Consider the following 23281-nt stretch of genomic DNA (forward strand, 5'->3'; position numbering starts at 1 on the left):
CAGAGAGTTGGAGATTTTTCTGTTCCAATATGTGGATTTAACCACTAGATACAATTTTGAATACTGTCATGCTGTGAGATATAAATAACAGCAAACCTTTCTGAATACTCATCACACTGCTCAAGTATACATTAACTTAGAAGATTTTTCATCTCTAATTTATTCCATTCTTCAATTTGAAATGGAGTCACTTAGGAACTAGATGCCTGACAATATCCTGCACTTTTGCTCACTGACCATTCAAACTAGTTCATTAACAAGACCTAAACAGGTGGATATGTGAAGAAGCAATTCTGACTAGTTTAGATTACATGCACAGACTCTCCTTCAGATCAATTACACTGCTAAATCAGACTCAATCTGAGCACAGACTGAAGTTTTCCTGTGTCTGAGTCCAATGTGAGATAAGGAAGCCAGATTAAGCAATGCAACAGCTGGAAGTTGGATCTTAGGTGTCAACAACCTGGAATCTAAACTAAAGCAGTGTCAGTTCAAGCAACTAGCAGTTTAGCCTGTAAATGAACACGGTTTTGCACTTTTATTAATAAAGTTAAAGCTTGGGAAGGAATATTTCAGATTGTTAAGAGGAGAAATAGATGTTCACAATTTGTTAGCATGATGATCTTGATTAAGTGAGCATGAAACCTTACTCTAAGATTAGTTGAATCAAACTAAGCCTAATCAGCTGCTCTACAATGTGCACATTCTTTCCAATGATAATTTCAGCAAACATCCTGTAATAACACATCATTGAGCATAATCTTTCCAAACTTCACATGGGTAAAGTAGCAACCTGTTCAACCATTTGGTTTCAGTGTAAAGACTGGTCAAATCATAGTAAGCACTCAATATAACAGAGCTAACACTTAATATACACAGTCAAAAAATGATACAATGAAACAAAAAACTTAGTTTATAAAGCACACATTATTTGCCAGTTCCTCAACAAAGAAACAGTCTACAGGTTTCCTACTTACAAACTAAACTGAAAAAAAAAACGAGGAAACAAAAACAGTTTGATTTATCAACAACAGCTCATTAACGACTCTTTACTGCCAGTTATAACAAATAGCAAAAATGAGGCTTCACTTTTTTCTATATATTACATCAAATGTAGATTTCAAAACATTGATAAAAGCAAGTTACAAACATACAAGACTGTTACACTCACCAGTCGGGAATAGATTTTTAAAAAGAATTCTTGGCGCAAAACAAATTGCTTTAAAATGGAGCATTCAATACCGTTGATTTCAACAGTGATCGAAATTTACCAGTTTTACTTTTAATGTGTTAAAACACAACATTATATGATTTGATATTGCTGACTGGCAAAAAAATTGATTCAACTTCGAATTTGTATTTATTTAGCAGACATCATGCAGGGCAATGTATTTAGTTAGGCTTAAAATATTCAAAGCTTTCTCTTGATCAAACAAACTACATCTGGCTAGAGTGACAACCACAATATTGCCCTTTCAACACTACCCATGTGGATTGTCACCTGAAGCATAACCAGGGGAGGAAGATTAAGAATGCTATTCAATTTCAAAAAGAGGCAGTGGTTGCATTTGTGCACTGGGTAACAAACTGAAGAAGAGACTTAATACATGTAAATTGTTGTAGATACATTTTTTTTAAAATGGAGATTACTGTACAGCAGCTAAAACAATATTTTAAGAGGGAAAATGTCTTCACACATACAATGTGATTCTTTGGTACTTAACTCCAGAGGGTTGTTCAAGTCCAATTCAAGGCTGGAATAGACAGACTTTTTTTGTAAAAAGAAGGAAATCAGGGAACATTGGGATTGGGCAAGGAAGTAGAATGGAGTGGAGGCAGATCAGCCATGATCCTAATAGGCTCAAGGTCTACGCCTGCTATTTATTAAGTTCTTATTTTGTAATCAAAAGAATATTGTGGATATATTTAAATAAGTCCCTTATGAAAGGATTAGAATGTCAAGTTAGAAGAATGCTCAGTGTGTGATCTAATTGGTAACCATGGAAAAGAATGGTAGATGTGGGTTCAAGCCTACAGGATTTTAGAAGTGTGAAAGCAAAGACAATTCATGGCTAGTTCTGTTTCTGGTATTGAGTCTAATACAATGAAGCACAGGGACTGACTGACAGAAAAAGCATGACATAAGAGAAACAAGCCAAGAGAGTAGACAGTAATCTGGTTACAGCATTGAAAAAAGTGTCTAAAGCAAGGAAACAAGTATCGAATAGACGCTGGATGACATGAAGGGTGATAAAGAATTATAGAAAAGATTCATGCTATTCAGCTCATGTCCACGTGGGCTCTCTGCAAGCACAACGACAAGTCACACTCCCCGCCCTTTCTCGGTGGCTCTGCAAATGTGGAACTCCAGAATGGTACTAGAAATTAAACCAGGAATGTCAGACAAATTTAAATGATTGAACTGCAATTTTTGCAAAAAAAGTATTACGAAGAATTTTTGCCCAAGAGTGGTAAATATTTAGAATGATTATACAAATCCCTCCTTGTCACTATTTGGTAATGTTCACCTGCTTTGTTGGTGATACTAGCCTCCAGAACATGCCCTTACTTACACAGCATTCAGCCACTGCAAACTTACTGCAGACTTTCTGTCCAAATGCCTTCACCTTACTTTCTATTGGCCATCTAGAAAAGAATTCACCATCCTAACTCATTCTCTTTGGAAAGTAAGTTGAATTAAATTGATTATTAAATGTAGTAATTGTTAATAATATGGTGTAATCCGGCAAATAATGCAGTCTAAAATATTACGGGTCTTCAAAATGCAGTTGGATGTTATAAATGGGGCTGTGTCATTAGGACACAAGAACAATCAGCTAAATGGGCTTATTGTCATTGGTAATAAAGTTAATCTCAACATATTCCTCAAGTTGTACATGGCTTATTAAATATTTTGCATACACGAATGTAAAACCAGTCCTTACTTTTTCTCAATGCTGCTTCCTCAAGACTTCTATCTCCCTTTAAAACCCAAAAAATTTATACTGAGATTGCCATCCATTAACTTCAATCACCATTTTCAAATCTGACGGTTCAGACTATAATCAAAAGGGAATCCCCTTTAAATGGTGTTACCTCATGCAGCATAATACAGATCAATAATGTAAAATTAGTAAGTTTATAACACTATATTGTGAATTTCATTCAAGTGTATTAACAGAGGTTTACTATTTCACCAAAAAAAGTTTCCCACAATGGAATACAAAAGCAGTTTATAAAATTACAGGTGATGGAGACAGAAAACAGGAATTTAATCCCTTAGTTCAGTAGTTTTCCCCCTCCCCTCATGCCTTTGAAAAGTAAACCCCACCAGCATTTTTCTACTGGATTGCTTTTTCAGTCTCTCCTGCCCTACCTCTCCCTCTCCAACTTGGTCTCCTTCCTTAAACTCCTCGTCCCAGTTTAGTGCTTTCTCTTGATCCTCCCTGTTCCGTGGCCATACAGAAACTGAACCCTGGCATCCAGACGGCTGTCCCACGACTGCTTCGCCTGACATTACGGAGGTATTACCACACATAGCTCTGTGCCTCTGCAATATTATTAAAAACAGTTGTAAAAACTGCAATTTAAAAATTTAATACCACAGCTATGTATGGTATAAAAAAGGACAATGGGAAAAGTGATTTTAGCACAATAAACCATTCTGCAAGCCAATGCGTATGATTCATCATTGTGCTTGATGGTACTGTTACTTTCTATTAACTCACTGCCTGTTTCCACATATCCCTAGACTAAGCATGAGGGTCTAAAACAATGTTATGGCCCACAGCTGTTTTATGTATTCTGGGCAGAATTCTAGTATTTAGTGTTGGAAAATTTGAGTCACTAAAGTTTTCCAACCATCCTGCCAAAACTGAAATCTTAGGTACCAAGGTTTATGGCCTACTTACTATGCCAAGATTAAGTCATTGAGCAAATTACTGGTCGATCAGTACCCCTCATTTTCATTGGGGTGATGTCATTTCCAAATTTGTCCATTTTCCTCTTGGTTTTCAGGTCTCATTTGGATTCATTTCAAATGTATCTACACTCCCCAATTCATACCACTTTTTCCATTGTTCATTTCCTGCAACTTGTACCACCTCCCAAGACTTATTCAATTTTGCCATTAAAAAAAATTCCCTTTACTCAACCTTGATGTTATTAAAACGAATGCCATCTATCAATCCTAAACACTAGTAAACTAGGAGCTTAAAACTTAAGCTAATATCTATAATGTTCCTAACAGTTTTACAAGGAAGGAAATAAAATAAATTGCAAAGTAAATGCATCAAGATATGAAGTGGGAATCCCAATATTTAAATGTTTTTTTTAAAATGTCATGTTTGTGTTTGACATGAATTCCCAGGTTCCCACCAGACTAAACAATTCTATTTGAAGGTTATGCTGCATGGTATCAGATGTCCTGCTTATTTACAGTGTAGCTGGAAAATAGGTTGTATTTAATCACATTGTGGCAGTTTCACCACACCCTGCAGCAATCAGCTTTTATATTTAACATTAAAAAGAAAAATGGTACAAAAGTAGACCATGGGTCCCTGAACCTGCCTCACCATTCAATACAATCTTAATGAATCTTCTGCTTTACCTCCAATTCTGAACCCACTCCTATCCGTGTCAACAAATTTTTTGAAATTCCAAAATTCAGTCAACCTTGAAATATACTCACCAAGTGAGCCCATACTACCTTCAGGTGTTTGTGAATTCCAAATGTTCACAACTGCACCTGCTAAATTATTCAGCTCTTATTCCATTATCTTAACAAAATCAACACTACATGGATTTTAATTCAAAGCTAGTAATACCTACAAAAATCCATTCCCCCCAGTTTTGTTGCATTATGAAACATCAGAATCATCTAAACCAGCTGCAAGGTGCTGTCAGAAATTCTTAAAAATAAGAAAATAATTCAAAGCTAGCAGACAGAGATTCTAAGTTATCATACAACAACTATATCAGCTGTTCTGCCTTGTGAAGGCATCAACCTCAGATTCAAGTTAGCACACTTGAATCTATCTCTGGATAAGAAACTCCAACAAGTTAAAAATAAAAGTTAATCCTCGATGGACTGTTCGATCTATGTTAATCTCTATAACTAAAAACAAATAGGCAGGGTCAGAAAAAGTTTGTGGAAAAGATGTACTCAACTTTGCTGCTGGCATATTTGGAACTAGTTACAATAAACAGTCCACTGATGTTCCCTGGGCTTACTGGAAATAGTCTAACATTTTTCCAGCTCTAAAAAAGTAATGGAATATAGTAAAATGAAATATAATCCAGTTCATCCTAAGGAATGCTGCTTATCCTTGGCTTGAACATATCTAGCGTTTGCAGTACCTTGCTTTTGTATGCAAAGAATGAGGCCAAAGATTACTCTTAAAACTCCAATAAAGGGTACCACAACTTAAGTAGTCACCTTCAGGAAAAGTGTGTATGTGTGCGTGCATAATGAGGGAGGTGGTGTGTGTACATGCGTGTGCGTGTACGTGGGGTGGGGGGGTGGTGGGGAGGTAGGACAGAGAGGAGGAGTGTGGCAGTGAAAATAAAAAAACATAGGATTGCCATTCTTGTTAATTATTCATGAATCTTGATGAAATTGGACACTGCAGAAGCTTATTCATCCTTATATGAAGTGAATAACGAACAAGGCTTTACTTTATTAAACTAAGGGAACAGTTGAATCTCAGATTATATCCAGCGACTTAAAGCAGTCAAGTTTGAACCAGAATTTGCCTTAAATTTCCACAATTCAGTAGTGCTGCTGGGTAGATTAAAAAAATTCTGCAGTACTTATGATTATAATGCAATCTACCTTCAGAGTGAATTAACACTGCACACTAAGTTTTTATAATATTCCGATTTTCTTGCCATGGAAGCCAATATTACATGGGGCAAAAAACAAAACTGAAGGCTTATATACTTTGAGTAATAGGATCAACACTTACCATCCTTCTTAGTTCCTTCTGCAGACAGATATCATGCACGACATGAATGTTCCAACGTACCTGTGTAAGAAGCATAAATGCATTGTCTGCTCGGAGGTTCTTCTTCAAGAACTCCACACAGTGTGCTTCAAGGGCAGGTACTGCATACTTTTTAGCAGTGTACAGTGTAGTCATAACAGTTTCTGGTCCAATCTGGACTTCGTCAGAATAAAGGAATCTGCAGGATAACAAATATACAACAAGTCACTTTTCTGGAACTTCAAACATACACTAATTTTGGTCTGGTACACAACACTAACTTAAACCTTAAAAAAAAGTGGATTATTGAATCAGAATCACCAAATTTGACTGGAATTAATTTATATTGATTAGCAGCATTGCTTAAAATAATTCAATTTATAAGCAGGCATATGATGGTTCATATCAAAACAAGGAAGCTTCTTTGGCCAAATTGAAAAATGCAATTTTTGACAGAATCGCCAAGCTTCTGCGAAGGAACTTTTCAAAAGACTGCTTGGATTGTGAAGCAAGTTTAAAATCTTTCTGCATAAACTTCGTTGATTGTTCAAAGATGAGAACATCCATTATATTTGGAGAACAATGCAATGCCAACACCAGGCATGAATAAGAAACTATAAAGAAAGGCCAAGCCACTCAAGTTGAGCACCCATGACTATCATATAGCAAGAGGAGATGGGAGCATCCGCCACAGCCAATGATATCCACGTCCATACATAGTTTCAAGTATGGTGTGGCACAGTAACATTTAAAAAAAGTTTTCTCCTCTCTAATTTAGGATCATTGAAGCCAACTGTAGCATTTGCATTGTTGCCTCACGCAAGCTCCAATAATTCAGCACATATGGGAGTTTGAACCCAGATCTTTTGTGGTCTGTACAATATAGCATACAATGCATTTTGCATACTAAATCAAACTTTGCACAACACCTATCAAACCTATGTTAGAATTATTGAATGCACAAGCCTGGTTACCATTAACTTTGAAATAGTGGAAACGCCAACCCAGAAATCCTAATACTTCCCTCAGATAGCATCCTCATCAATAATTCCTTATTCAGAAAAGGAGTGTGGTTTCCCAAAGAACATTATTCATTGCCAGTGTTCGTGCACAAAGCCTACAATTACAGTTCCCAAACAGCCAATCATTTGATGAAAATCATGTCTCACAAACTTGATTGAATTTTTTTAGTAACTTTCTCAGAATGACTGATGAAGGCAGAGCAGTAGACGTTATTTATTTGGATTTTAGTAAAGACTTTGAAAAGGTTTCGCATGATAGACGAATTAGTAAAGTTAGGTCACATGGGATTCAGTGAGCTTGTCAATTCGATACATAATTGGCTTAATGGCAGGAGACTAATGGTGGAGGGTTTTCAGACTGGAGACCTGTGACCAGTGCTGTTCCACAGGGATTGGTTCTGGGTCCTCTTTGTTTGGCATTTACATAAATGATTTGGATGAGAATATAGAAGGCATGGTTCGTAAGTTTGCAGATGACGCCAAAATTGGTGGCAATATAGAAGGAGGTTTTCTAAAATTACAAAGGGATCTTGATCAAATGGGTGATTAAGATGAAAAATGGCAGATGGAGTTCAACCTGGATAAATGCAAGGTATTGCATTTTGGTACAACAAACAAGGGTAGGGCCTTGAGTAGTATTGTAGAACAGAAGGACATAGGGGGTGGAAGTACATAATTCTTTGAAGCTTGTGTCCCATGTTGATGGGGTGGTTAAAAATTCGTTTGGCACACTTACCTTCATTACTCAGTTCTTCGAGTATAGTAGTTGGGAAGTCATGTTGAGGTCGTACAGGACATTGGTGAGGCCTCCAGGTCACCCAGTTACAGGGAGGATATCAAGCTGGAGAAGTTCATAACAGATGAACCAGGATGTTGCAGAGTATGGAGGGTTTGCGTTATAAAGAAAGGCTGGATTGGCTGGGACTCTTTCACGATTCTCTTCCCTGGGCAGAAGGTGCAGGCAGGTTTTATAGGGTTACAACACAAAGGTGATAAGCGTAAAGCAGTTACAGTACAAGGGTGAAAATTGTATAGCGATTAAAACAATAAACTGAATGGAAATTAATCAAGCGTCCAACAGCAGCAATTCATTTGTAATTGACACAGGAGATTCCAGCCATCTCCGTGATTAGGTGAGAATGTTAAAACGAGAGGATTCTTCATTGTATTTCCCGTCCACACAAATATGAACGAATGTCCCTTCTCCTGGCATCCATGGTGTCCATGGTGTCCCTCCAGCGGAGGTAGTCTTCCGGGGTCCCTCTGTCTGCCTATTTGCTTATGCTATATTGGTTTCAATGGGAAACGAGCCTGCCTTTAGGGTACTGGGACTGCAGTGCTAATCAGGACTGGGAGCTTACTCTGAAAGCTGTTTGGGAAGTGCATTCTCTGCTCTGGGAGTAGATTGGCCATGTCTGGTTTCTTTGTTAGCCTGTTTGGCCAAGACTGGGGCATCGTGGGTGTGTTCTGTGTTGGCAGGCTTGATCTCTGTTTTGCAGACCTGACTGTTTCTTATGTGGTCATGCTGTAGGTGGCCAGGTAGCAGATCTTTCTCCCACAGATAGAGTTAATGGTAGTTGTCATTTCTCTCGGAAGGGGGATTTCAAGACTAGGGGGCATACTTTTATGGCGAGAGAAGACAGATTTATAAAAGACAAGGTTTTTTTGTTTTTGTTTACACACAGACGGTGGTTCGCGTGTGGAATGAATTTCCAAAGTAAGTAGTGGACATGGTTTAAAAAGACATTTGGATAGATACATGAACAGGAAATGTTTGGAGGGATAGGGGCCAGGAGTAGGCAAGTGGGACTAGTTTAGTTTGAGATTATGTTCTGTGGATTGGTTGGACCCAAGGGTCGCTTTCCATGCTGTAGGACTCTCCCAATTACAGATTTTATAAAAGCTGGTATCCACTGCCTGTTGACATGCTTTTGTACGGTTTACAACTTGTTATTTTTTAGCTACTCTATATACTGCATATTTCAGGAAATAAGTATAGTTCAGCCAACAATTTGCTGCTTTTAAAGTGTATGCAGCATTTTCAAAAAGTACCAAACCATCTTCTTGGCTTAGTGTCACCTAAAAGATGACTTTTCATTAAAACATCAATACCATAATAAGCAACTCCTCACTCCCATTATTCCAATTATGCAATTGAATAAAAACATAAATGTGCTGTTGATTTATTCAGTAATGCAAATGAAATATCAGATTAACATGGGTAGACAGAACTGGATAACTACTAACCTAAAAATAATAACACTGCAGAGTCTGAATAAACCAGCAAAAATTACATATCACAAATATCGCTGATGCAAATAATATAACAGTGATGTGTGCGCCCTCCGAAATATGTTCCTATTACTTACTAAATTAGAGTCAGAGTTACATACAGCATGGAAACAGACCCTTCGGTCCAGCCTGTCCATGCTGACCAGATATCCCAACCCAATCTAGTCCCATCTGCCAGCAGCCAGCCCATATCCCTCCAAACATTTCCTATTCATATACCCATCCAAATGACTCTTAAAATGTTGCAATTGTACCAATTGATTTTAGGTGGTGTGTTAATGCTTTTACATAGTTTATTTTAATAAAGGGATATTGATGTCTCAAAACTTTGCTTGGTCAAAATTTACTACGGTTACATGCACGGCTTGATTACCTGGAATATTTGATCAACTGGCATGCTCCTGATCCCACAAATGACAGTTAATACATTTCATTATTTTTACTTTCTAGGTCAAATTCAAATCCCTGCAACAAGTTGATCAAACTTCAGGATCTAAGCAGACAAAAAATGGTGATGCAAGCCTAAGACAAGACCATAAGATTAGAGCAGAAATAATGGGCTGAATGGCCTTAACTCTGTTCTGCCATTCAATCATGGCTGACAAAATTTCTCAACCTTATTCTGCCACTTTCTCCCCGTAACCCTTGATATCAAAGGCATACCTATCTTAAAATAGTCTCAATGATCTGGTCTCCAGAGCCTTCTGTGGCAATGAATTCCACAGAATCACTCTCTAGCTGAACGTGTTTCTCTTCATCTCAATTCTAAAATGTCTTCCTTTTAAGGCCATGCCCTTGGGTCCTCGTCTCTCTTACCAATGGAAAGATCTTCCCAACATCTGCTGTCTCGGCCATTCAGTATTCTGTATGTTTCAATTAGATCCGCCCCTCATCCTTCTGATCTCCATAGAGTATAAACCCAGAATCCTTCTAGAAATAAGGGGCCCAAAACCACACACAATACTCCAAATGTGGTCTGACCAGAGCATTACGGAGCCTCAGAAGTACATCCCTGCTTTTATATTCAAGCCCCCTCAAAATAAATGCCATCATTGCATTTGCCTTCCTAACTACTGACTCAACCTGCAAGTTTACCTTGAGAGAATCCTGGACTAGAACTCCCAAGTCTCTTTGCACTTCAGATGTCTGAATTCTCACCCCATTTAGAAAATAGTCCATGCCTCTACTCTTCCTACCAAAGTGCATGACCTCACTTTCCCAATTTGTACTCCATTGGTCATTTCTTTGCCCACTCTCCTAACCTGTGCAAATCCTTCTGCAGCCTCCCCACCTCCTCAATGTTACTATTTTTGTATCATCTGCAAACTTAGCCAGAATGCCCTCAGTTCCTTCACCGATATTGTTAATGTATAAAGTGAAAAGTTGTGACCCCAACACAAAGCCTTGCGGAACACCACTTGTCACCAGCTGCCAGCCTGAGAAGGACCCTTTTATCCCCACACACTGCTTTGTGCAAATAGGCCAAAGTTTCTATCCATGCTGCCATCTTGCCTCTGACACCATGAGCCCTTATCAGTAGCCTCCTGTGTGGCACCCTGTCAAAGGTCTTCTTGAAGTCCAGATAGATAACATCTTTGGTTTAACCTGCTTGTTACTTCCTCAAAGATTTCTAGCAGATTTGTCAGGCAAGACCTCCCATTGATGAAACCATGCTGACTTTGCCCTATTTATCAAACATTTCTGGGTATTCAAAAATGCCATCCTTCACAATTTTCCAGTGGCCCAATGTCCACCTTTGCCTCTCTTTTGCCCTTGATACAACTAAAGAAACTCAGTCTTCCTTTATATTATTGGCTAGCTTACCCTCATATCTAATCTTGTTGTCCACTGTCTATCTTTGTAAGCTTCCCGATCCTCTGGCTTCCCACTGCCCTTTGCCCTATTATCTGCTTTTGGTTTTGCTTTTATGCTATCTCTGACTTCCCTAGTCAGCCATGGTTGCTTCATCCCCCTTGTATCACGGTTCTTTTTCCTCAGGATGTCTGTCTGCTGTGTCCCCTGAATTATACCCAGAAATACCTGCTATTGTTGTTCCATTGTCTTTCCTGCTAAGCTTCTCTCCCAGTCAATTCTACACATCATCTCTCACTCCTCTGTAGTTGTTTATTCAGCTGTAATACTGTACCTCTGATTTTTTTTTTCTGTCAAATTGCAGATTAAATTCAAATCACATTATGATCACTACTTCTGAAGGGTTCCTTCACATTAAACTCCCTTATCAAGTCTACTTCACTGCAAAACACTATATCCAGTACTGTGTTCCCTAGTGGGCAACACCACAAGTTGCTCCAAAAAGCCATCTCAAACATTCCACAAATTCCTTTTCTTGTCAACCACAACCAAGCTGATTTCCCAGTCCACCTGTATGTTGAAATCCCCCATTAACACTGTAACTTTGCCTTTTCTATCTCCTGATAGATCTTGCGCCCCAGCTCCTGACTACTATTTGGAGGCCTGTACGTAACTCCAACTGTTATTTTTAAAATCTTCGCAGTTCCTCAATTCTACCCAGACAGATTCTACACCATCTGACCCTACTTAGTTTCTTACTATTGATTTAATTTCATTTCTTACAAATAAGGCAATCCCATCCACTACCCACCTACCTATCTTTGGAATAGGATGTATATCCTTGAATATTCAGTTCCCAATCCTGATCCCCTTGCAGCCATGATGTCCACGTCCCACCTGCCAATTTCAATCTGCACAAGCTCATTTACCTTATTTCTTATACTGCATGCATTCTATTATGAAGGTACAGGTGTGAACAGTACTTTTAAGAGAGTTGAAAAGCTAGCAAGGACTGACTGAAAGCACAGAGTCCTGAACAAAGTAAAAAATATAACACATGGTTGAAACAAATAGCTGGAGTTGGTGTTGCTATGGAACAAAAGCAAATTCAAATTCAGCCAGTTTAAATTATGCCCCAGATACCAAAACCCAATTGAATTTGAATTTTACTGTTTGGGATGACATCAAACCAATGAAATGATCCAATGTTTTGGGGTATAAAACCAGACATTTTGTACAGTTAGGGGAAGAACCACCAAGGACATCAACAAATGCACTGCTAGCTGAACAGCTCTCTGAAAGGCACTTAGCCATAAGTAGTACGTGCAGCAAAACATCTAAGCCAAAGAAAAATCTATAGTGGAAAAGTTAAAAAGGAGAAGAATCAGCTGACTGGTTTTGAAACAATTTTTTTTTGTAAATCTTAATTAGGGTTTTTAAATCAGACTAGTATTGTAGATGGGAAGTAAGTGATAGAGAAAGGAGTTGCAAATAGTTGTTGGTTTTAATACTCTGTTGGACTTAAAGAATAAGATTGTTAAATGTTTACTTTAAATAGTGACCTCTGAGATAGTTCTTTGAATTTCGAGAGTCAACAGATTACAACACGAGGTGAGCTTGTGTGTGTTGGGTTGAAATTAGCAGAGGGGTTTACACCGTGTCATAATTCAGATATAACACCTTCAAGTCCTGTATTAACCATCCTCTTCACATGGTCATTCGTTTGTCCAGTGTGCTTGAAGTTTGATTACTAACCCTTTCTATACATTGTCCTACTTGTGTCTGTACTGGAGATTTTAATAAATCTCCTGTTCTGAACTCTTACCATCTCCTTTAATTCTGGTTTTCTAATTTCCCCTATAATTGAACCCTCCCCTCCCCATTTAGCTTAAAGCCTTGTCTACAGCCCTAGTTATGCAATTCACTGGGCCTCTGGTCCCGGTACAGTTCAAATGAACACCATCCCTCAGAACAGGCCTCTTCTTCCCAGTGCTGGTGTCAACGTCCCATGAAGTCAAACCCATTTTGCCACACCAATCTTTGAGCATGCATTTACCTGCTTAATCTTATTGACTCTATGCCGATTAGCTCGTGGCTCAGGTAGTAATCCAGAGATAACCACCTTTTTAGTTCTGCTTTTCAATTTCACTCCTAGCTGTTCATACTCCCTTAGCAGCACCTGTGCCCTAGTTTTATTTATGTTGTTGGTACTATGTTGACCACAATCACTGGATCTTTACCTTCCCACTCCAAGTCCCTCTGCAGCCCAAATGAGGTATCCCGAACCAGAGCACCAGACAGGCAACACAACCTTCGGGACTCTCTATCCTGGTCACAGAGAACAGTGTCTAGGTCTCTAACTATATTATCCACCAACTTGAATGGCTCCCTGCATCATGGTGCTGTGGTCAGTCAGCTCATGCTCCCTGCAGTCCCCATTCCCGTCCACAAAGGGAGCAAAACTCTTGAACCTGTTGGGACAAGAAGAGAGGGTGAGGTTCCTGCAACTCTATTTCCTGGATCCCTCATTTGCCTCATTCATAGCCACACTGTCCTCTCCCTGACCATTGGCTAAATTGGAATTAGCCAGTCTAAGGGACGTGACTGTCTCCTGAAACACAGCATTCAATCAACTCTCCCTGATATGTCACACTGGTATGGTTTCCTTGAACTTTTCCATTTGCTTCCTATTTATCATTACTGGATCAATGATTGGGTTTTGGGATATCCTAAAGTATGAAACCAGTCAGTACTTCTAAAGTTTTTTTTTTAAAAATTCATTCACAAGGTTTGAGCATCAATGATTAGGCTAGTATTTATTGTTCATCCATGATTGCCCAAAGGGCAGTTAAGAGCTAACGACATTGCTATGCTCTGGTGTCACGTGTAGGCCAGAGCAGATAAGGACAGTGGTTTCCTTCTCTAAAAAGGAGATTAGTGAACCACATGTATTCTTCCAACAGTCATAATTAGTCCCAATTATAGATTTTTATTGAATTCAAATTCCACCATCTGCCGTGGCAGGATTGTATTGCAATAAGTCAGTCACCAATGAAGACTAAATAAATTTGGCACTACAAAGCACATGGAATCAACTCTCCAATAAGATTGCAACAACATTTTCAGATTGCAGTGTGTGCATCTTGCTAAATTTTATGCACAATTACTAGAAATAATTCAGAATGGTCAAACCTTTCTAGCAAATCACTGTAAAGTATCTTTAGGTTCATCGCCATGTTCAAGAGTCCCAATAAATAGTTCCTGTTCTATCTATCTCTGGCCACCAAAAAAAGTCTTAGGAAAGATATCATAACCATGGTTATTTCCTAAGATTTAGCCTTTGATAATCAAAGACTAGTCCTGGTCTTTGTAATTTAAGCTTCTGTCCTTTGTCAATAGGAGTCAATCTTCTAGAGAAGAAAAACGCATTAACCTTTTCAAAGAAAGTGTATCTTTTCCTGAACATGGGTGTTGCTGGCAAAGCCCAGTCCTAATTCCCCTAGAGTAGCTTGCTCAGCCATATCAGAGGGCAGTTAGGAATCACATTGCTGTGGGTCTGGAAACACATGCATGATAGACCAAGAAAGAACAGATTTCCTTCCCTTAAAAGGATATTAGCGAACTATGTTTTTAGTACAAATCAATAGTGAGCATGAAACAAATTTGATGAACTGAATTTAAATTCCACCACCTGTAGTGGGGAAGATTTAATTCCCTACCTGAGGAATTAGCCTGGCCACCAGATTGCTATTCAAATTACATCACCATGTAACATTGCCAAAACTGCACTTTACATTTTGTTAAAAGGCACTGCCAAAACTAAAGTTTATACATCGATGCTTGCAGCTGCCCAGACATAGTCTTAAGATTGTCACTGTCAGTGGCTCCTAAAAAAAAACGAGGGGGGGGGGGGGGGGGGAGAGAGAGAGAGAGGGGGAAAAAAAAAGAGAAGAGGGGAGTGTGATAACTGTAGATGCATGGGAATATCACATGCAGGTTCCCCTCCAACATCTCCACACCACATCCTAACAGAGAATTCTAAGTCACCATTTCTTCACTGCCGCTGAATCAAACTTCTGGAACTCATTTCCAAACAGCAGTGTGGCTGTCCCTACACCCAAAGGACTGCAACAGTTCAAGAAAGCAGCTCACCACCACCTTCTCCAAAGCAGTTTAGGGGTGGGCAATAAATGCAGTGATGCCCACAACCTATGAACAAATTAAAGAGTTCAACCTGTGAAGTTAAATAGGAAAATCCAGAAGCCACTAAAATAATTTTATACTTCTCCAGGAGGTGCACTGTTGAGGCCCACTATACTACAATCAAGTAAAAAAAAAGAATTTCTACTACTACTTCTCTGTATTGGAGTTAAAAAACTTTGAAAAAAGTTAGACTATTAAATGAGATATCGTCAGTTCTATAACACAGTCATTCCATTCTCGTGCAACCCTGTGTTAAGAAAGTCATGTAATAGCAGCATAATTTAAACTAATAGGGCTGGAATTGAGTTATAACCAACACAGGCTTTAGAAGTTTGGGCTTTAGAAACAGTGTCTCCAATTAGTCAATCCTGTTACAGCGAACTCGCATTAACGAAACGCCCATTATTGCAGAGAATGACCTGTAACTGGGTTTTAATACCGTCCTAAGTTCATAATTGCTGCAAAACAGCTTGATGACCTTGGCAAGAGTAATTTTACACTTGTTGAACATCAAATGTCTCCATTATAAGAAATCCCACATTTAATTTTTTTTTAAATGTTCTATTTCAAATCTCTGCATGTCCAACTGTCTATTGCACTTTGCAAACTTCAAAAGTGGCTGCATACTCTTCTTGGTAAAATCACTTGTTGGACAACCAGAGAATTCCTCCAACTGGTGCCACAATTAAATTATATTGGGCAGATGACTGTAGATTTTCTAGATGACTGTAGACAGGATTTTGCAGGGTCTACAGCAAGAAATTAGGAAAGCCAACAAAAAATGTTATAATTTATTGCAAAGAGAATTGAATACAAAACTAGGGAAGTTATGCTTCAGATATACAGGGTACCAACAGACCACATCTGAAATAATGTGCGTAGTACTGTTCAGCTTATTTAAAAAAGGAAGGATATAAATACTTTGGAGAAGGTTTACCAAACCAATGCCTGGAGTGAGACAGCTGTCTTATGAGGAAAGGCTAGACAAGTTAGGTTTTTAGCCATTGGAGTTTAGAAGAGCAAGAGGTCATAGTCACAGTCATAGTGTAGCAATTGGCCCCTTAGCCCATCATGTCTATGCCAACCAACAAACATCAAACTACTTTAATCCCATTTACTGCACTTGGTCCATATCTTACTATGGAGTAGGAAAATCGACATTTCGGGCAAAAGGTCAGGAAGGCCTGATGAAGGGCTTTTGCCCGAAATGTCGATTTTCCTGCACCTCGGATACTGCCTGAGCTGCTGTAATCTTCCAGCACCACTCTAATCTAGACTCTGGTTTCCAGCATCTGCAATCGTTGTTTTTACCATATCTTACTATGCCCTGGCATTTTAAGTGCTCATCCTGATACTTCTTAATTGAAACAAAAATCCCAAGAGGTTTTGACAGGTAGATGTAGAGATGTTTCCTCTTAAGGGAATATCTAGATCAGAGGTGGGGAACCTTTTCATATTGGAAGGCCACATTATGTTAGTTGTAATCTAATAAGGTCGCATCCAAGCAGCTTCAATTATATATTCTTCAAAATTCACATAGTAGTTAGATTTTTACAAAACAATGTACTAGCTAAAACAAAATGAAAAAATGTTAATTCTAAAGTTAACTAACCTTTTAATGACTTTTCTGTGACTGCTTTTTGAAGGAAAGCATTTGAATATTTGGTTGCAGCATGGAGGTCTGCAGTTTTAGCTGATCCTCTAGATAGGTATCCGTCATTTGTGACCTTAAGGGAGAACTTTATTTGGGTTAAGTCAGAGAATGTAGATTCACAGCAAAAAGTGGTTGAAAAGCAAGAAAGCATTTCTCGTGCATGTTGCCGAAGGTATGGGTATTCTATTGCATTTTTCCATATTTCAACTGGATCTTTCTTAGCATCAAATAAGGACTTTAAAATGTCATCTTCTGAGAGCTCAATCAATTCCATCTGTAGTTCTTTAGGAGCCTTGGAGACATCAACTAGGTGAGGCTGAAATGCTAATTTGAGTGTGATGTCAAGATTCTCAAAGTCAGAGAACCTTTCATTGTATTTCTTTTACTCTCTGGTATTTTAAATACATTCATTTTAAGATTAAAATAAAATAATAAAGGACAAAAAAATTAGTAAAAAATAAAAGATTTGTTCTGCAAAATTTGGATTCATTCAAAACGCCACACAATGGCCTAGAAGGCCGCAGGTTCCCCACCCCTGATCTAGATTATAAAACTAGGTGTAACTATTTAAAAGATCAGGAGTCATTCATTTAAAACAGATGAGGTGAAATTCCCTCGAAAAGGCATCATGAGTCTTTGTACTCTTTTCAGAAAGAGTACAAAGTGAAAGTTCTTTAATGGTTTTAAAGTAGACGTAGACAGATTCTGGATTAGCAAAGGATGAGAGATTATCAAGTGTAGGCAGGAATGCACGAGGTCAAAGGAGGGCCCTCTTGTGGCCCAGTGGTAATGTCCCTACTTGGGAAGTCCCATCTGCTCCAGAGGTCTGTAATAATATCACTGAACAGGTTGATTGGGAAAAAATATAGTCCAAGGAATACTCCTGCTCTTAATTTGTATGTTCGGACACAGTCAGTGACACTTGCCATTGACCAACCGATTGAAAAAAGTCATCGTGAAAGAAAAGTCATGTCCTCTTGATTGGTATTTCTAGTCTGATTCCTACTACATTTTTAAAGAGTGGAATGTCTAAATAGTATTCATCTTTAAGCATACAAGTTGCTGAAAGGCATATTAAGTCAGAAGAACAGAAAAACATCACAAAAGCAAGTGATCAGAGTTTGAAAAACAGAACTACCACACTACAGGAAGTAAAGGCATTATTATCCTTCTTGATTGTGATATCAATAATTCAGTCATAAAAATGTTTTAATTAGTCTTTATAAAATTCAGACAGAACACCGTCATTTCATATATTTCTAACAAAGCACCTCATAATTGATGTGGTCACTGGTTTCACTCTGAATCTATAATTACCTGCAAAGATGACATGCATGCAGAGTGCTTCTACAAATCATTCACTATTCATGTACAACACAATGTCACAACTTTACCAATTAAGTATATTGCAATACACAAAATGGCACAGAGCCATTTCAATTATAAAATCAAGAGGCCTTACAAGTTTCAATCATTTTACTAGATAGGTGTAAAGGCAGCTTGTGAAGGGATACAAACCGTTTATTCAGAAATATTGATAAGTTATGCAAGTGGACAAAAAGTTGGCAAATGGAGATTAATGTAAAAAAGTGGGAAGGTATGCATTTTGGAAGGAAGAACAAAAGAACAGAATATTTAAATGGAGCAAAACTGCAGACAGCTGTAATACAAAAGGACTTGGGGGTATATGTGCACGAGACATAGAAAGCTAGCACAACTGCAACAGGGAATGAGGAAGGCTAATGGGACATTGGCCCTTATTTCAAATGAGTTAGTGTGGAAGAGTAACGAAGTCTTACTGCAACTGCAAGGTGCTGGTGAGATAATATCTGGAATAGTGAGAGCAGTTTTGGTTCGCTTTTAAGGAAAGATATCATTTCAGTGGAAGTAGTTTAAAGAAGATTCAATAAGATGATCCCTGGTATGGCGGGATTGTCTTTGAGCAAAGGTTAAACAAACTGGCACTCTGCTCACTGGAGTCTAGAAGAATAAGAGGTGATTTCATTGAAACCCAGGATTTTTAAGAAGCTTAACAGGATAAATAGAGAGAGGATGTTTCTCCTCAGGGCAAGTCCAGGACCAGAGAGCTCAGTCACAGAATAAAGGGGCACCAGTTTAAGAATAACACGTGGAATAATTTCCTGAGGGTTGACTGTCTTTAGAACTTCTTGCCAGAGAGCTGTGGGGGGGCATATCCTTGTACATATTTAAGACTGAGATAGATTCTTGATCAGATAGTGGAATCTGAGTTACAGAGAAAGGGTAGGAAAATGGACAGGAGGAATCTTAGAACAGACACAATCTCACTAAATGTTGCAGCTGGCTCAAGGGGCCAAATGGCCTATTCCTATTCGTCTTATGCTGCTGCCCTCAAAGTCTAACAAAATCCAATAGTTTTGGTGTTATTTAATCCTAGTTGAGGGAGATTGGAGCCAAGTGAGCTAGCCACTGGAGAAAATAATCTATACAAGCAGGAACAGATCAGCAAGATGAAAAGGTTTGAATATAGTAAAGTATACAGTTTTACAATTAGTGATAGCCACCAAACCTAATGTGTTTGGTATACTGTTAATTTTGCACCTGAAAAAATTTGACTTGCAACCAGGATAGTCACTTTGCAATTTTAAACATGGATACAGGTTCTTAAATAAAAAGACCAAAACTGGAATCATACTGCAGGTGATAAGACTAGAGGTTGCCAGGAAATGCTTATTTAAAAAGGAGCTACATGTCATAAATCAAAAATGGTTCACCTTGAAAAAAAAAGGACCAGTGAATCTTAGTACAGATAGTACAGTCTACTATCTTTCAAAGAGCCCATACAAATCACAAGATAGACATTCCATTTTACTTTTTTTGCTGAATCTAACAACCATATGGAAGAATAAATGCTGATATTCCAACACCTCTGCCCAGCAAATTCACACCTACAGTGATCAAAACCAACTCAGTTTACAACAAAAACAAAAATAATTTAGGACCTTGACAAGAACTTATGTATTCCACAAGAAAAAACGTCACCATAGTCTAACTGGACAATTGATTTGCTCTCTCATTAGAGATACATGACTGCAGGTGGTTTAACCTGAGGGTCATTATACCTCAAGCAAAGGGAGAGGTTGAGAAGGAGAGTCCTCCACAGTAACCTCCACTGGTGCAGGAATGGAACCCATGTTGTTGGCATCACAACATCACACACCAATTGTCTATGAGCTAACCAATCCTTAAAAGTGTGGTTTAATGGGTAAGTGTATTATGTAGTAAAGAGCTACACAGAAGAAAAACTACTCAACCGCTGGTCTGTCAGTACAGTAACTAGAGGTTCTTTTTCCAGGATTAGTAGTGGTCAGCAAATAACAGCTGCGTAGACATTAGTTGAAAACAAAATGTTCTTTTTTACATTTTCAACCAACAATCAAGCATTATTTAATCCACAGTTGGAAATAGGAGCTTATGTTGTGCCCTGAAAGGAGGACAGTGTTTACACGAATTGTATCCTGGTATACGTCACCACTTTCAGGACAAGAGGGCAGAATATTGTGGTTGACCAAGAAAGCCACTTGTAACTTCGAAGCATGCTTTTATTTCCTAACAGGGATCAGCTAATCAAATACGATTACAATATTAAGAATAATGCCACAAAATCCACAAGGCGGCCAGAGCAAGTTAAAAAACTGCAGAATGAAGTGACCTATTCAGAATTTTTAAAAATATGACAACCAGTGGTATCACAGGCACCTTAATGAATCTAGATTTCAACTCAAGTGATATTTAAACTCCACCAGCTGCTGTGGATTGAAACAAATTCCCTAGAGCATTAGTTACCAATATGGTACCATCTCCCAAGTGATTAGAAAATGAAAACGTCACAAGGGTTCTTTTTCAAATTAATAGCTGCCCTCCCTTCCCTTCTCAGGAGAGGATGCATTACCTGGAATTCCAGTTCCTGCTGAGTATTTTAAAGTACCCTACCAGAAAGGGTGCATCAACATTAGACAAAATTAGGCTCAATTGCTGAATATAGCAACACAATGTCACAGCTCAGACAAACAATTACACTTATTAAAGCAAGTCCTCATGTGAATAATGCCACCGTTCCAGTGACAAAGACAACAGTTATTATAAATAAGTTTTGGAAAGCCTGACACCAAGTAACCAGAGGGATAAGTAAGAAAGCCATACAGATTCAATAGTCAATCTAAAATGTCACTTTTCAGAGAAAATAACAGCTGTATTATGTCAATTTGTACATCATTGCACAATATCTCACTTGATGATGCACATCAACAGCAAAGAAAAGAGACTAAACTGGCCTTTACAGGATTGAAAACTCTAACCCTGTGCAAGTTTGGCAAGCGTCATGATGTGCATTTTCTATCAGCCGCATTAAAACTCAACTTAAACAGACTTGTCACCAAATATTTATGAGCTACAATTTAAATGGGGGGGGGGGGGGGAAGAGGTGCAGAGAAACCTGGAAGCTATTAGATTTTTAATTCCAATAAGTGATGCAAAAGTGGACAAAGAATTGGGTGGAGCAATAAACAGAAACCTCTGACCCCTTTAAAAATAAACATGTTGCTGACACTTGCTAAAATTTAAGAGTATAGCAGGGATTGAGCTTTTCACAAATCTAACTTGAATAAATAAGTCTTCAGACTGACGAAGTGGCAGGAGCTTTCAATGCTCTGCGGTGCATTAGCCATCTTGCCTTCGTTATAAGCGTCGAAAATGAGACCCTTCCACGGTCCACAAACCAAAAACAAAAATACCACAAGTGCAGCAGCAGCATCCTTCTCCTCCACCACCATGAAACATAACCTCGCCTGCCACGAAAACCGAAAGCGATGCAATTTTGGTACCTTAGAAAGGACAAGTCTGCCTGAAGCAAGTCCCCATTTAGTCAAGAAAACATCATCTGGATCAGCGCAGCTGCAACCTTCTGCAGACTATGAATGAAGCCCTCAGGATACAAAAGTCCGCCTCCCCCACACCAAACACCATCACAAAAAAGGGCGTGAACCATTTTATAAAAACTTAAAGGCTGCGCCTTCCCGACTGTGAATTTAAACATAAAGCCACGAAAACATCTTCAAACATTAGGAGAGGGCATCAATTTAGAAATGCCTTCGCACCAAATGTTGTAAAGGGCCGGGAGGAATAAAAATAAAATGATTCCGCACAAGACTTGTACAGGGCCGACTTCTCTCTCCCCCCACCCCCCAAAGCAGGAATGATCCAGACAGGCCTCAACCCCGATGTAAATTTGATGAATAACCGACCCTCCCCCGCCCCAAGGCCGCACTCACTTGAGGAGGGCCAGGAAGGCGGCGGGCTCGACGTCGGGCAGCTCGATCTCGGTGGAGGTGGTGGCCATGCCGCCGTTGAACATGGCGTCGAAGACAGCGCTGCCGACGGCCAGCACGAAGCGGTGAGCGGGGATCCTCTGCGTCCCCATCCCCTTGCCCACCAGGAAGTGCACGTCGCTCAGGATCTCGTTGTTGAACAGGAAGGCGAAGCGCTCCTTCACCGTCGTCTTGGTGGCCTGCCAGTTGTACATGGGCTCCCGGTAAATGACTACCGCCGCCGCCGATCCTCCACCACCACCTACTCCCGCTCCCGCTCCTGCTCCTGCTCCTCCCGGCCCGACCCCGCCGGACAGCGAGGAAGGCGACGAGGAGTTGGTGCCCAGGCTCGGGCTGCCCGAGCCTCCGCCGCCATTAGGGATGTTGACTCGGTTACAGGCGCTGAGGTTGTTCCCTCCCGCCGCCATCTTGAAGTGGCATCTGTTTATAAACAGCAGCTGCAGAGAGCATGGCCCTCCTTAAAGCCAGATAGAAATCCCCACTTAACGCAGCACCCTCCCCCCTCGAACCTCTCTCCATTTTAATCACAAACATTAATATATATGTGACCTTAAATTTAGTAACCCCAGCTTCCTTTGATAAAATTATCATTTGTAAATCCATTGGCACTCAACAATTCCATTATCGTTGCTGTGTTACAGCATCCCACCGATTTCTCTGTTATCTATGCCCCTTTTAATTGCAAATAATGAATTATTATCCTTATTTACTGTATTTATATGCGGGATGATAAATGGCTTTGCCCCCCCTTTTGCTGAAATTATTAGTTGTACATTCACTGGTATTCAATAATTTCATTCTTGTTCCTGTTGTTACAGCTTTTTGCACACATCTTTCGATTAGCTCTGACCTTTTAATCACAAATAATAAATTATTAACTGTATTTTTCATATTAATATGCAGGATGATAAATGATTTCAGCCCCATTTGCTGAAATTATTATTTGTA

General features: G+C 39.1%; 1 protein-coding gene across 4 annotated transcripts in view; it reads right to left on the bottom strand.

Annotated features, from left to right (window-relative positions):
• Positions 1 to 22850, bottom strand: part of LOC122565347 (BTB/POZ domain-containing protein 2-like) — a 48024-nt gene extending 25174 nt beyond the window's left edge. Inside the window, exons 1-3 of one of the 4 annotated variants that reach the window (XM_043721218.2) lie at positions 22277 to 22850; positions 5967 to 6183; positions 3377 to 3550 (exon numbers count right to left, since the gene is read on the bottom strand). In XM_043721218.2, the coding sequence (XP_043577153.1) occupies positions 3377 to 3550; positions 5967 to 6183; positions 22277 to 22740 (855 nt within the window). In that variant the 5' untranslated portion in view covers positions 22741 to 22850. The remainder of the gene's footprint in view (positions 1 to 3376; positions 3551 to 5966; positions 6184 to 22276) is intronic. The other 3 variants (XM_043721219.2, XM_043721220.2, XM_043721221.2) reach the window with 3 other exon arrangements.
• Positions 22851 to 23281: the final 431 nt, after the last annotated feature.

The sequence above is a fragment of the Chiloscyllium plagiosum genome, unplaced genomic scaffold (genome assembly GCF_037043375.1).
Source record: "Chiloscyllium plagiosum isolate Xiang-an unplaced genomic scaffold, Cpla_swu_hap1 HiC_scaffold_28, whole genome shotgun sequence".
Classification (NCBI taxonomy): domain Eukaryota; kingdom Metazoa; phylum Chordata; class Chondrichthyes; order Orectolobiformes; family Hemiscylliidae; genus Chiloscyllium; species Chiloscyllium plagiosum.